The sequence below is a fragment of the Trichechus manatus genome, unplaced genomic scaffold (assembly GCF_000243295.1).
Source record: "Trichechus manatus latirostris isolate Lorelei unplaced genomic scaffold, TriManLat1.0 scaffold00021, whole genome shotgun sequence".
In the NCBI taxonomy this organism is placed as follows: domain Eukaryota; kingdom Metazoa; phylum Chordata; class Mammalia; order Sirenia; family Trichechidae; genus Trichechus; species Trichechus manatus.
The window spans coordinates 20,108,208-20,121,855 of NW_004443957.1; the positions used below are offsets into that span (position 1 = coordinate 20,108,208).

General features: G+C 36.3%; 1 protein-coding gene across 2 annotated transcripts in view; it reads left to right on the plus strand.

Annotated features, from left to right (window-relative positions):
• DHX9 (DExH-box helicase 9) overlaps window positions 1–13,648 on the plus strand; it is a 69,946-nt gene that overhangs the window by 32,191 nt on the left and 24,107 nt on the right. For both annotated transcript variants that reach the window (XM_023728114.1, XM_023728115.1), the window contains 5 exons: window positions 545–736; window positions 8,079–8,220; window positions 8,868–8,950; window positions 9,783–9,939; window positions 12,244–12,344. In XM_023728114.1, coding sequence (XP_023583882.1) covers window positions 545–736; window positions 8,079–8,220; window positions 8,868–8,950; window positions 9,783–9,939; window positions 12,244–12,344 — 675 coding nt within the window. The remainder of the gene's footprint in view (window positions 1–544; window positions 737–8,078; window positions 8,221–8,867; window positions 8,951–9,782; window positions 9,940–12,243; window positions 12,345–13,648) is intronic.

The window sequence follows — 13,648 nt, forward strand, 5'->3', positions numbered from 1 at the left end:
TCTGTAAACTATTTAGACAAATGGTGCTCAGAGCTTCAGAACTTTGTATGCATGGGCAAAAGTACCATGAATAATGTAGTCTGTCCTTTCTAGGAGGGTAGAAAAAAATGTGCCAAACTGCTAATACTAGTTACTTCTGAAGGCAGTTGTTGTAAATTAAGGGCGTGGGAGAGAATTTTACTTTTTTGTTTTTATAATTTAAGTGGAAGATTTTGAGTAGTAATTTTTTTGGAGGGGGAATGTTTTTCGGTATTTTTCAAATAAAATTTAACATTAAAATGTTAGAAGAAAGGAAATGCACATGTTGTGTTCAGGGAGAGAGGAAAAATAAAGGTATGGACAAGGCCACATGCTAGATTCTCAGTGAAAAGAGACAGTTCTGTTAGAGAGATATATATACTTCTATGGAAAAAAAAATATATTTGAGTATTAAGCCAGAAGAATGGAGTAAGTTTTTTTAGAGATGGAATTTTAGGATTAAGATAGTTGCTTCTAATGTGTATGTTGTTAGAAATTTGACTGAGATGTAACTTTCCTAATACAGATCTTGCAGGAGAGAGAGTTACTGCCTGTGAAGAAATTTGAAAATGAAATCCTGGACGCAATTAGTCAAAATTCAGTTGTCATTATTCGAGGTGCTACTGGATGTGGTAAAACCACACAGGTGCCGCAGTTCATTCTAGATGACTTTATCCAGAATGACCGAGCAGCAGAGTGTAATATTGTAGTAACTCAGGTAAGTAGCAAGCCGTCTATCAGATGTGTCTTCTATGGATAGGGTTTGAGAGGTAGAAATGCCTAGAGGACAGACTGATTCCTGTTTCTTTGCTCAGCTCCCCTTTGTAGCCACAAAGATTGTGAGGGTGGTAGAGGATTAGGCTCTTTAAAATTTAAGGGGGGGATGTATATATAAATTTTTGTATGAGAGAGACTAACTTTAATTGTAAACTTTCACTTAAACTACAACAATAAAAAAAAAAAAAGAACCAACAACAAAAAGTAAAAAAAAAAAAAGAAAAGGAGGGAATAAAAAAGAACTTGAGTCTTATTCCAATCTCCAGTATCCTTCACTGATTAGGTAAACTGAACCATGTACAAGATTCTTTTTGTCTAGGCTAGAGGGAGGTTTGGGCCTAGAATCAGACAAGACTGAGAGTTCTTTCTCCTTAAGTTCACATCTAAATCTTGATCTTGTCTTACCTAATCTTATCTAGTAATGATCCTGTCTTACCTAGTAAGAACCAGTCTGAATAAGAATAGGCAAGCCAGCAAAACAGGTAATGGTTTCTTTTTACTGAATGTCTGGTTCTATTTCAAATAATTGGTATTTTTAACTCAGATACTGGTATTATTTTATTTGGTGTCTCTCAGAAATTAAGACACAGAGAGCTTAAATAAATTGTCTAAGGTTAACATAGTATGTGTGGAACTAAGATTCAAACTCAATCTGGCTTCTGGACCCTTCCTCTTAGCTACATTGTATTCACCAGCAAGAAGTAAAACCTACAAGTTTGACCCAGTGCTTAGGGAAGAACTAGTTAGGTTTCCCAAGGTTTCTCAGGTTGAAGCAGTTGGGAACAGCTCTAACCCTGTACTTCTGGCACTTAGAAGGACAACATTGCAAATAGCCAGAGATACCACCTGTTAGGCAGGCTAAGACCTTAAGTTAGGGTAGGTATTCTTAACCTGATGTGTATAATTGACACTTGAGGGAGGGTCATGAACCGTGAAATGATTTTAAAAAAAAGAAAAAAAGGTTTCTGTATGTACATTTGTGTGTATATGTACAAACCATACTTCCTTTTTTAACATTTCTGACATCGAGGTGCATATCTGTATTTTATGAGTCAGATTTTTTAGCCTGACAAAAAAGTACTGAAGGAATAAATGTTGCATCTTAAGATTTATGACATCTTAGATTTGGAAAAATATGATGTACATTTTTCAGGGAAAGGATTCTTAGCTTTTTTGTTACCAAAATCTGTTCTTTGACCCTCCCACCCTCAAGAACTGGCTGTTGATCTTTTGCTTCACGGTGAAAGTTTCCAAGTACTGTGGTTATCTAATATCCTTGCTCTAAATCCTTACCCGGTCTTTCAGGAGGAGTATTTTCGAGATGGTGCCATTTTACAGGAGAGGAGTCTTGAGCTCTGCTCTGCCCTGCCCTCCTGCCTCACTACCACTCTCCATTTTTAGTCTCAAAAACTGTGCAGGCATATAAGTAGAAATGCATAATTTAACAAATGAACTAAAGACAGGTCTTCTAGACAGAGATTGTCTGCATGTCACAAGTAGAATACACCCCAATTCCTGCCCAAGTGAGAAATGTTTTTTTCATTGCCTGTCTTACCAGAGTCCAGTTGTTAAAGCTAGATTATTTATTAAAATGGCCCTTTGTGTTGTCAGTTTTGTATTAGTTATTTACTAACTTGTGTCCCTTCCCAAATAATTGGACATTTCTAATTGCTTAATTTGTAAAATGCACAGGTTTTTATATTACAGGCTGTAACAAATGTATAGCACTGAACTACAGGGTGGAATGGTGGGCCAAGTGTTATGCTTTTTTGGAGTATAAAATTGTAGAATCATCGAGTTGGAAGAGAATTATTCAGTCTTCCTACCCAAAATGGAATGTTTGTAATGAATGTTTACCTAACTTCTGCTTGAAAATTGCCAGTGGAGTGGAAGTATATTACCTGTGTAATGCAAGCCTGTGTCTTCTGATTTTGGACAAATGACTCTGAACTGTCACATTGGGTCTACATCCTGTGGCTTCCATCTTTTCATTCTAATACTGCTTTCCTGATTGCCCCAAATCAGTCTCTGACCTCATATCTGTTACAAGCCTTCAAAGTCTAAAAAATCTGTAGTGTCTTAGTAGCTCTCCTTTGGCTTATCAACTTCCATAGTTTAGCTGTAAAGGTAGAGAGTAAGATTTAGTTACTCACTCCTGAATGCATCAGCATCCTACTTGTAATACAAGAAATAGAGCTGAGCATAATAGGAAAAGTAGACCTGAGCATACTGATTGGCCATTATAGAATATAATTGAGCTACTGTTTGCCTGTTTTTTTAAATATTGTGCTTCTTTAAACAGCCTGAGATTACATTAGTAATTTTTGTAGTAGTAATTCTGTTGTATCATTTTTCCTTTTTCTTCCACTTTAGCCATATATATAGGAAACCACAGGAAGTCATTACCTTAGTATTAGCTGTTTATGTGTCTGGTTGAGATGGATCATCCCACATTATAGAGCAGTGGGTTATCCCAAGTTACAGAGCACAAGTTGGAATAAAACAGACTAACTCAAACTATCACCCCTAACCATGTCACCAACCTCAATGTAAATTCTCGACCAAACCCACTAAATTAATCTGTGCCTTCAGGTTGTCTATACCCAAGCCACCTAAAACTAGTGCAGAAATTTTTGAAAATGGGAAATAATTATTCTCTGACCGTAGAGATGAATTATAATTGATGGAATCTAAATCAAGATGTTAAATATCTTCTGTGACTATTTCATCAATCCTGCATCCACCCCATCATTTCAAGATACAGCTGTTCTTAATATAAAATAAACTTAGAAAACAGAGAAAGCTGAGTCTGGTATGTTCTGTTGTATCAGGTGTCTTATGAATCTTGAAGCGTAAGTATTTGATTGCAGTCTAGTTCTATTACCACATGTTTAAATATCCAGATAAGAAATAGAAGAACAAAGTTCTGGGACCTGTTCTTTTCCAGTTCTGGGTAAATGTCAGAAGGGATACAGCAAAGACGCAGATCCTGGAATACTGCAAAAGAACAATTTGGGATGGGTTTTCAACCTCCAGTGGTGTAGAAAGTCTTATAAAAGTTAAAATATGCATATACTTTGATCCACATAGCAAGTGATCTAATGAGTGCTCAATAGATACTAGCTATTTCAGGTAATCTATAAAACCAGACAAAAGTGTGAAGAAGAGATAATCACTTGAAACTACCTACTATTATGGCTGGACTCCATGTAAAGGTGATAAGATTCTGTAGAGAAAACAAGGTTGGCACATATATGCAGTGAAAATTGAAAGAAAAGCCCATGTCTTAGAGAATAATCTGTTGGAGTGGTGTAAAGAATATAGTCCTTTGCTTTTATCACGAATAGTTTCTAACTAGTCTCATGTAAATTAGTGATGCCATGTGTGTCAGAGTAGAACTGTGTTCCGTAGGGTTTTCAGTGGCTTATTTTTCAGAAATAGATCACCTGGCCTTTCTCGAGGACATCTCTTGATGGATTCACCCTCCAGCCTTTCGGTCAACAGCTGAGTGTGTTAACTCTTCGAACCACTGGGGGCTCCTGTGTTATTTTTAACATGTTAACAATCCAACTTCAACATAAAGTTACAACAAAAGGCAGAATAATTGGAATAAGGATTGGATTGGGAGTAAAGAAAATTTGGACTTAAGTCTAATGTGTCTTTAGGCAAAATAACTTCTCTGGGTTTATGTTTTTATCTATTAGAATGAAAAAAATACCTTCTCACCATTGTTCTAAAGCACAAATAAGAGTATATGTTACCGTGGTTTTTACTGGTGTTATAACACTGAGAGTCCTGGCCTAGCCAAGTTGGCACATAAATTAATCATCGCAGTCCACTCTTTATCAGCTTGGCACCTATACACCTCTTTAAACCATACATAATCTCCATATAAAGACAGTTATGAAGTTGTACTCCCACCTAACATGCTACGGTTAACACACATACAACCGAAAATGTACTAACTTCTTTTACATCTTTTATTTTATAGTAAGTAAGGGGATAAAAAGGAGCCCTGGTGGTGCAACTGTTAGCACTCTGCTGCTAACTGATGGGTTGGCGGTTTGAACCCACACGGCATCTCTATGGGAGAAAGACCTGGTGGTCTGCTTCCATAAAGTTTACTGCCTAGCAAACCTTATTGGACAGTTTTTCTGTCTCTTGGGGTTGTTATAAACTGAAATTGACCCGACAACACCTAACAACAACAGTGGAATAAGAGATCCTGGTTGTTGCAAACGGTTAAGCACTCGAGTACTAGCCAGAAGGCTGGCAGTTCAAACCCACCATAGGCCCCAGAAGACAGGCCTGGCGATCTGCTTCTGAAAGATCACAGCCTTAAAAACCCTATGGAGCAATCTGCTCTGCACACACGGAGTCACCATGAGTCAGAGTCGGCTTAATGGCAACTAACAGCAATAACGTGTTATGTAGATGTTGACTCTGATCATTCTGAAGGTCTTGATTCTTTATAATTATTTGTGGAGAGGAATAGTTAAGTCATATATGGACAGGTAGCTTTGCAGCTGTAGGTTGAAGATTTTTTTACTTGTGAGCCTCGCCTTGTATTTATGCACAGTAGGACAGTATGTAAAGCAATTACTGAAGCATAGAAGACCAAAGGAAAAAGGGAAAAATTACTGAAGGGATAAGTAGAGCAGCTTCTTCATAGGCTATCAGATGGCATGCAATCTGAGATACATACTAAACATTTATCAGCAGTCTTACATTAAGCAGTGTTCTCCCACACAAAATGCCTATCTTAAATATTTATGAGCTAAGAATTATGAGAATCAGGTTATTTTTTCTTATAAAAGTAATGAATAACTATTGAGGAAAAAGTAGAAAATGAGTAAATTTTTACAGAAACCAAAGCTCACTCGGGATCCCACCATCCAGAAGTAATCACTCTTTAGGTGTATATCTTTTCAGACATTATTGTGTACAGAAACTACATGCCCACCATCTTTAGTCTGTCCCCCTGTGTAACAACGTACGGTATTAGAGCTACATTGTAATTTTTTAATGGCTTCATAATTTTCCATTTTATAAATACACCCTTTATTCTTAAATGATGGGAGATTTTAGATTGTTTCTAATATTTTTGTATTACGGTTTGGGAATACTTGTGAATCTGTCTTTTAACGTTTGTTTTTTCAGTGAGATAAATTTCTAGATGTGGAATTGTTGGACCAAAGAATATGCATATTTTAACTCCTATACACTTTGTGCCGTATTCCCCTCACGGAAAATTGCGCTGACTTCCAGTCTAAATCACGTTTGAATGAAAGAAGCGCTTTCTTTTTAGTTTATATTTTAAGTGTGTGTGTTTGTTTAATTCCAGGCTTTTGAGGAAACTGGAAGCTGATAAGTCAGAAAAGCATATAAAGTAATACAGAAGAAATAGCAAGATCATTTATTTCTTTGCTGTTTGAATAGTCATCTGATAATGATATTGTTTATATTCAAGGAAATTTTACTCAAGGCAGGGCTTCTGAAGATCTTTTTTTTTTAAGCACCTCTTGTATTTGTAACAACCTCTATCGTAGTATCTTTGAATTTCAAGACAGTTGTGTTTTGGGGACAATAGAGTTAAGAACTAAAATAGTTAATGCTTAGGGGATATGGGGATATGTCATCTGCCCATATTCATGGTTGGGGAAAGCTGGAAACTACAAAGATGATAGACTTTAAAGTGGCCTCAAGGTGATAAAGCAGTCACTGAGTACTCAATAGCATATAAACAGAACTCAGAAGAGTCATATGTCCTAATTGAAGTTCTTTCAGAAGCCAGCTCTTGCATAGAAATACTAAAAACTATAGGAACCGAAACAAAATAGAGAAAGGAAATAATAATAGGTTTGAGCGTTTACCTGTTGCTTACAGAATTTAAGAAGGAAATTCTTGAAAAGGCAAGAAAACATTTGTATTTTGTACCTTTATTTTCATATTCCTTGATTTAAGTATATAGCAGAACTCTTCTCTTGATAAACAGCTGTAGAGCTCATTCTTGTATGTAACCCTGTTACTCAGGTCAGTGAGGTGCAGAGTGCTGCCTCTACCTCATTTTGATCTCATTAATTAAGTCTGTGGATGAGGAAGATACATAAAATAATATTTAAACAGCTGGTATGGCTTATAGGAGTTGAAACTTAGGACTTCTGTAGTTTCTATGAAACTCTTTTGCTTAAAAGCTGAAGTTACAGAGAAATTCAAGAAAATGGTAGCCCAGCTAGGAATATCCTTATCCATTGCTAAATAAGGTTATTAAAGGGATAGTTTAATAAAGAAGGTAGTGGTCAGTAAAAACTAACATAGTTTAGCAAATCAAGACACATAAACCAGACACAATTATAAGCTAGTAGGTTAGAAAAATTCTACACAGTCTATTCACCAAGGCAGTTTTCATTCTCGTCCTTGTGAGCAGGATAAACATGGATATACGTTTACCCGAATTTTTTTACTAGCCCCATAGCTTAAGGGGCTCTGTTGAATGAGGGATGTGAATATTAATCATGGTTTGAACTGTTTCCAAGAATACTGACAGCTCTAATGAAGTTATTGGCTTGGGTTTTTTTTTTTTTTAAGATTCTGTGAACCTCTGATTTCCCAATTAATCATTTCATATCCTGGAATGTCATATAAGCACTAACTCTATATGAAACTTAGAAAGTTTTCTCAAGTGAGGGATTAAAATACAAATTGTCATTAGGAACTTTTTGACAACATAAAAATCAAGGCAACTTAAAGCATTCCGTTTTTATAAATGTCCTATCTGTACATAATGAAGGGTGGTCACAGTAGATACGGTAAGAAAGGAATTTGTTCACCTTCATAATTCTCATAAATCTCAGTTTAATAATTTTCTAAAAGTGTGTCTTCAGTGTGGCAGGCAATAACAATAACAAGCTGCCCGTATGTGCTATCTCCCCTCTCCTACTACTATGGAAGATCACTGTGGAGTATCATTAAGAGTTTGGGCCAATGGCAAAAAATTGTAGAATTTCCTTTTTTATTATCTGTAGAAACCATGAAATTATATGTAAAATGAAAATCAGTAGTTTTTGAAATGTCTGCCATAGAATTAGGTGGTAATTTATTTTCCAGAATTTTTAAAATAAATTTTGGCTCTTTCTAAAGATATTGATTGTTGCTTTTCTTGTTTCTGTTAATTACTGAGCTGGCAGTAGAACAGATAGCAATATTGGCAATAATTTAATGACATTAATAAGTGAACTTCAATTTTGTAGATTTTAAATCACTTTTCTTTTTTCTTGTCTCAGCCCAGGAGAATCAGTGCAGTGTCTGTGGCAGAGCGAGTTGCATATGAGAGAGGAGAAGAGCCTGGAAAAAGCTGTGGCTATAGTGTTCGATTTGAGTCTATACTTCCCCGTCCTCATGCCAGTATAATGTTTTGTACTGTAGGTCAGTAATGTGCTTTGGTCTTCCATTTGGGGTTTGTATTGTATTGTTTGGAGAACTTGGTAATAGCATAGGATGGTTGGAAATATTAAATCAAGGAGCCAGTTTCAGAAATCTTGTTTAAATAGGACTTTTGGAAATTTTTTTTCTTCTTTGGAGTACGTGATGTACCTGCTGAAATCAGCTTAACTTTATAGAGGTTATGTTTTTTCATAGGAGCCCTGGTGGTGCAATGGTTAAGCGCTTGGCTGCTGACCGAAAGGCCGGCAGTTTGAACCCACCAGCTGCTCCGCAGGAGAAAAGACTTGGCGATCTGCTCCCATAAAAATTTCAGCCTAAGAAACCCTATGTGGTGGTTCTATTCTGTTTTATAGGGTCACTGTGAGTCTGAATTGACTAAACGACACACAACAAAACGTGTCTTATAGTAATCTTTTCGCTAAACAAATGTATTGCAGAGTACACTTAAACACCATTTTAATAGTTTATATATATTAGGGTTGTTTTTGTCCTAAAATGCTGCTGGGGTTGTATTTGTTGAAGCATAGTTGATTGCCTAGAAATTTGCTGCTTTGCATTTTTCTATACTGCTCTACTTCAATAAGCATAGAAACTCATCTCCAGTTGTTGCTCTTATTTTCTTCTCTAAGGTGTGCTCCTAAGAAAACTGGAAGCAGGCATTCGAGGAATCAGTCATGTGATTGTGGATGAAATACACGAAAGAGACATTAATGTAAGTAAATTGAGAGTTACAGGTAAGGTACTAATACTGTATCAGAATGGAGACAAACTAAAGTGGAATGTCATTGCTTCTTTTTTGCTTTCCCCATGTATTTTCTATCAAAACCATGAACTTTAGTTACTAAGATACTGAACTCCTTTATATGAAGAGTCAGTAATTTTTTAGCAAGACCATCAAACCTTTCTTTTTTTATTTAAAAGAGTTAAACTTACAGAATTCCAAAAGTGAAGACAACTTGTTGTAAATTAAGTATAACTGCATTGATCAGTAAGAGCTGGCCTAATTGATCAGCTGGATTAAGTATTTCTGACTGAATAGCTGTTGTTCTTTTGTGATTGACTTCACAGTTGATAGATGTTTTATATTATTAAAAATAATAAATGTCTCAGCCACTATTTTGTTTGAGGAAACCAAATTTGACCTTTTAGCATTTTTAAATTAGCCTTACAAATGATTAGATAACTAATTTTAGGCTCATCATGGGCTTTTCCTTTACTTTTTCTTAGTTGAAGTTGTGCACCTACAAATTTATATTCCACTGAAATTTTTGAAATTAATTCCTTGCTCTCATTAATGATGTTCTCTCCCCCACTTTCCCTATCCAGATAGCACCCATTTCTAATCTCCAGAGCTATTAGGCTACACCCGATCTTAAAACTTTGTTATTCCATCCCACTGTAATCCTTTTTCTTCTGCTTCTACATGCCATCTAAGAAACTGAACTTCACCGATGTCTTGTGGCTATATAACTCAAGAAATCTTTTTAAATGCATCTCATGAGTGTTAACTTTTTATGCATTTTTTTTCCCATTTGTCTTAATAGACTGACTTCCTCTTGGTAGTGCTGCGTGATGTGGTTCAGGCTTACCCTGAAGTTCGCATTGTTCTCATGTCTGCAACTATTGATACCAGCATGTTCTGTGAATATTTCTTCAATTGCCCCATTATTGAAGTTTACGGAAGGACTTTCCCAGTTCAAGGTAAATATCATTGGAGGAGGGGGGTGTTGAAAATCTTTTGTGTTGTGGCATTTGGAATTTCTTAATCCTGGAGATTAGAGGAATATTTTAAATGACATTTAAAATACAGGCCAACTTAGAGTATCAGATGCATTGTAGTATCCTTGAGGAGTTTTTTTGCCAGTGATTGTAGCCAGACAGTGTATTTATTTTTTAGTACAGTCTGAGAAGTGGAGATGAGGTTTCATACACTACTTGAGTTTGCACATCTAGTAAATTTTCTGGCCTTTACTCATAGCGAAACTTAAGTTCTAAAATTATAATATACAGTCAAGTTTAAATCAATATCATCTGTAGATGTTCATGGGAAATTCTGTTAAAAATTTAAGCATCCAGGGTCAAATTAACCAGAGAATCCTTCCTAGAGACAGAGCAGGCAGATTGAGAAATGAGATTAAGGTGAATATTTCAAGGTCAAGCCAGGAGAGTTTGATTTTCTTATAGACAAGAAAGAGCTTCTTTAGTTTCTTTAGAGATGTTATCATCACATTTTCTAGGACAGTCATCTAGGAGCTTAATTTTAAAAAAATGAATTATGGTAAAATCTAATTAAGGACATGAGAATAAGCTAAGAGATTAGCATTCTGGGTATGAAATGATGAATGGCTCTTTTGGGGTGCTAATTTTTGAAGAGTAGCTGTGAAATAAAGCCAGTGGAGTTGTTTCTTATGGGGATATGTGTTAACAATTCTGGAACGGCTGTACATGTATACTGGGATTGAAAAAATAAGTGAATGGGGTGGTCGATGGTGGTGGGAGCCAGGTTTCTTACTGTTGGAGTGAGAGGTTACAGGTAAGTAGAGGGGAAGACTAGAATGAAACGTGTGGTACTGGATTGCAGTCAGAGACATCAGTATAAACTCATGTTTAGCAAATGTGGGTAGTTATAGAAATAATTACATATATTTTAGCCAATGGATAGTTACAGAAATGTAGAAATAATTATAGATGTATATGTATACATGGTTAGTATATATATATTTCTTAAATGTACGTACATACAGTTCTTTGTGCAGAGAGGGCCTAAAAGTCATGATACTCTAGGAGCAAGGATCATGCCTCGCACCAAGATTTTGGTTTCTAATACCATTCTGCAGTAAAAGGAACCAGAACTTCTTGGAGAAATGACTCATGCTGGAGTTGGGGCAGGGGATATACAAGATAAGCCTGCAGCATTTTGTAGTATCAGAAAGTAAGGGAGTACTTTTTTTTTTTAAAAAAAAAAAAAAAAGCCCACAGTAACAGAGACAGAATGACACAGAAGCCATAGACAAAGGGGTCAGAGGGACACAGGTACTAACACAAAAGAGCTCCCAATGGCCAAAGCTGGAACAATTTGGGCAGAAAAATAAAAATAACATAGTACTGGATTATAACCCAGAGTATAAGATAGCTATTCATGAGTCTATACTGATATAAATAAGTGGGGCATAGAAACAAATCTCCCATATAGAAAAATTCCAGGTAATTAATTGGGTACTGTCTCCTCCACCTTAGAAAAAGTGGGACTTAACTCCCCATCCCTTGAGTGGACTGTGCTTAAAAAGAGTAAAGAATGAAAGCGGGGGAGGAGGAGAGGAGTAACTTTATTATGGGGAAACTTGGCAAAACACTTCTATGGTCAGGTGACCAGGTTTAACATCATCAGTCATGAGTACTGTTGATAGTATGTGTGTTTACTAATGTGATAAGAATGGCACTTCGGGGCTGTTAGGGTCTAGAAGGGGAGTTTTTAGATTATAGAGACTCTTCTGGGACCGTCAGAGAACCTTAGGCATAATTAGTCAGCAGATCTTCCAGTCTTTGCATTGAGATCCCTCTTCAGAGTAAGAACTAACAGGAACCCATTTTATGTGTGCATCCTGATAGAGAAAGGAGTAGACTGTGGTACATTATTGTATTGAGATTCTTTCTTTCCATGTATAACTCCCGTACCACACTTTGTTCTTTTAGAGACAGTTTTATATTCACTTTAGAGTATATAACATACTGCTTCTGCACAATAGGCATTCCATAAATGTTTGGTTGAACATTGTGCACAAAGCATACCCCAACTGCCTTTGTGGGAACATAGATACCTTACCATTCTTGAAAGTCTAAGAGAGGTGGACACTGGGGACAAAAGACTGTTACCACTGGAATTTCTTGGCAGTTGTGAAGAGTTAGATTGAAAGGTTTTAAGGTAATCATAAATTAGCAGCTGAGTTTAAAACTGCTCCATTCTGAAAATTGATAGTACTTACATGACTGGATTGTTCCTGACAGAATATTTTCTGGAAGACTGTATTCAGATGACCCACTTTATTCCTCCCCCAAAAGACAAGAAGAAGAAGGATAAGGATGAAGATGGTGGTGAGGAGGATGATGTAAGTGGATTTCATGAAGATTTTTCATTATAGGAAAATGGTTTTTGCAGAGAAGAGAATGACTTTAATAAAAGTGTGCAGTAAGTTAGCATTACAGAAAACTTTGAAAACTGTTGTTTATCTTTGGATTGAATAATTCACTAATGAATTCCAAGTTCAGTGATAGATTCTTTTCTACCATGAGTTAAATCATCTCTGGCATAAAAGTCAGAAGAAAAAGAGAAAAGAGTTAAGACGTTTAAACAACTAGAGCATAAGGCTTTGCTATTCAAAGTATTTTCAATGGACCAGCAGCATCTGGAAACTGGTAGAAAGGCAGAATCTAGGCTCACCCTAGATCTAGTGAATCAGTCTGCATTTTAACAAGATCCCCAGGTGATCCGTTAAATAACAGCTGCTATAGTCCTAGATTAAAGAGAGTAGGTGGTAAATCAGGTGGAAAGAGTATTAGGGAGTAATGAAAGATTTTCTGAGAACACGAAAGAAGAGTGACACTTCGTGTTCTCGATTACTGAAGGACGAATGATAATATAAAAAAATTGAATTTTGGATCTGGAAGAACAGAACGAATAGTGTAAGACAGCCAGCAGTGTAGCATTTGATAGAAAATAACCTGAGATTGGATGTTTTTAATCAGAAAGCCCGAGGGTATAAATGAATAGCAAAATGGAAAATTTAGTAGGGGGGATAAAAAGACCAATTGTAACAATGACTAGTTGGTTTTTCATTAGTGGAGTCTTAGTTTACATTGATTTTTTTTTTAAGGTAACTTGGAAAATACAGACCACAGTTATTTCCGAAATAGATCAAGATTATCAAAGTCATTGGAGCAGTTCACTAATAAGTTAGGAAAATATTTTTGAGAAACCAAGAGTTTTAGTCAGAAAGAAATGGCTGTGTAGAAGGAACAGTTAGAAGTTTCAGAGTTTGTGCTTGAATTTTAGTCGTGTTCTGTTGAAATCAACCACCCATTTGTGAGTTTGTCATACTGACAGCTTGTGTGTTGCTATGATGCTGGAGGCTATGCCACTAGTATTTCAGATACCATCAGGGTCACCCATGGTGGACAGTTTTCAGCAAAACTTCTAGGCTAGGGAGTGGACAGCCCCGTAAAACCAAATGAGACTAACAAGGTATAGGAGTCCAGTGACAAGGGCCAGAAAGCAGAAGGGGAGAAGGAAGCTGGTGATAGGGAACCCAAGGTTGAGTAAGGATACTGTTGATGTGTTGTGAGATTGTTAACCATTGTCATAGGGCAACATTTGTAGTAACTGTTAAATGAGAAACTATTTTGTTCTGTAAGC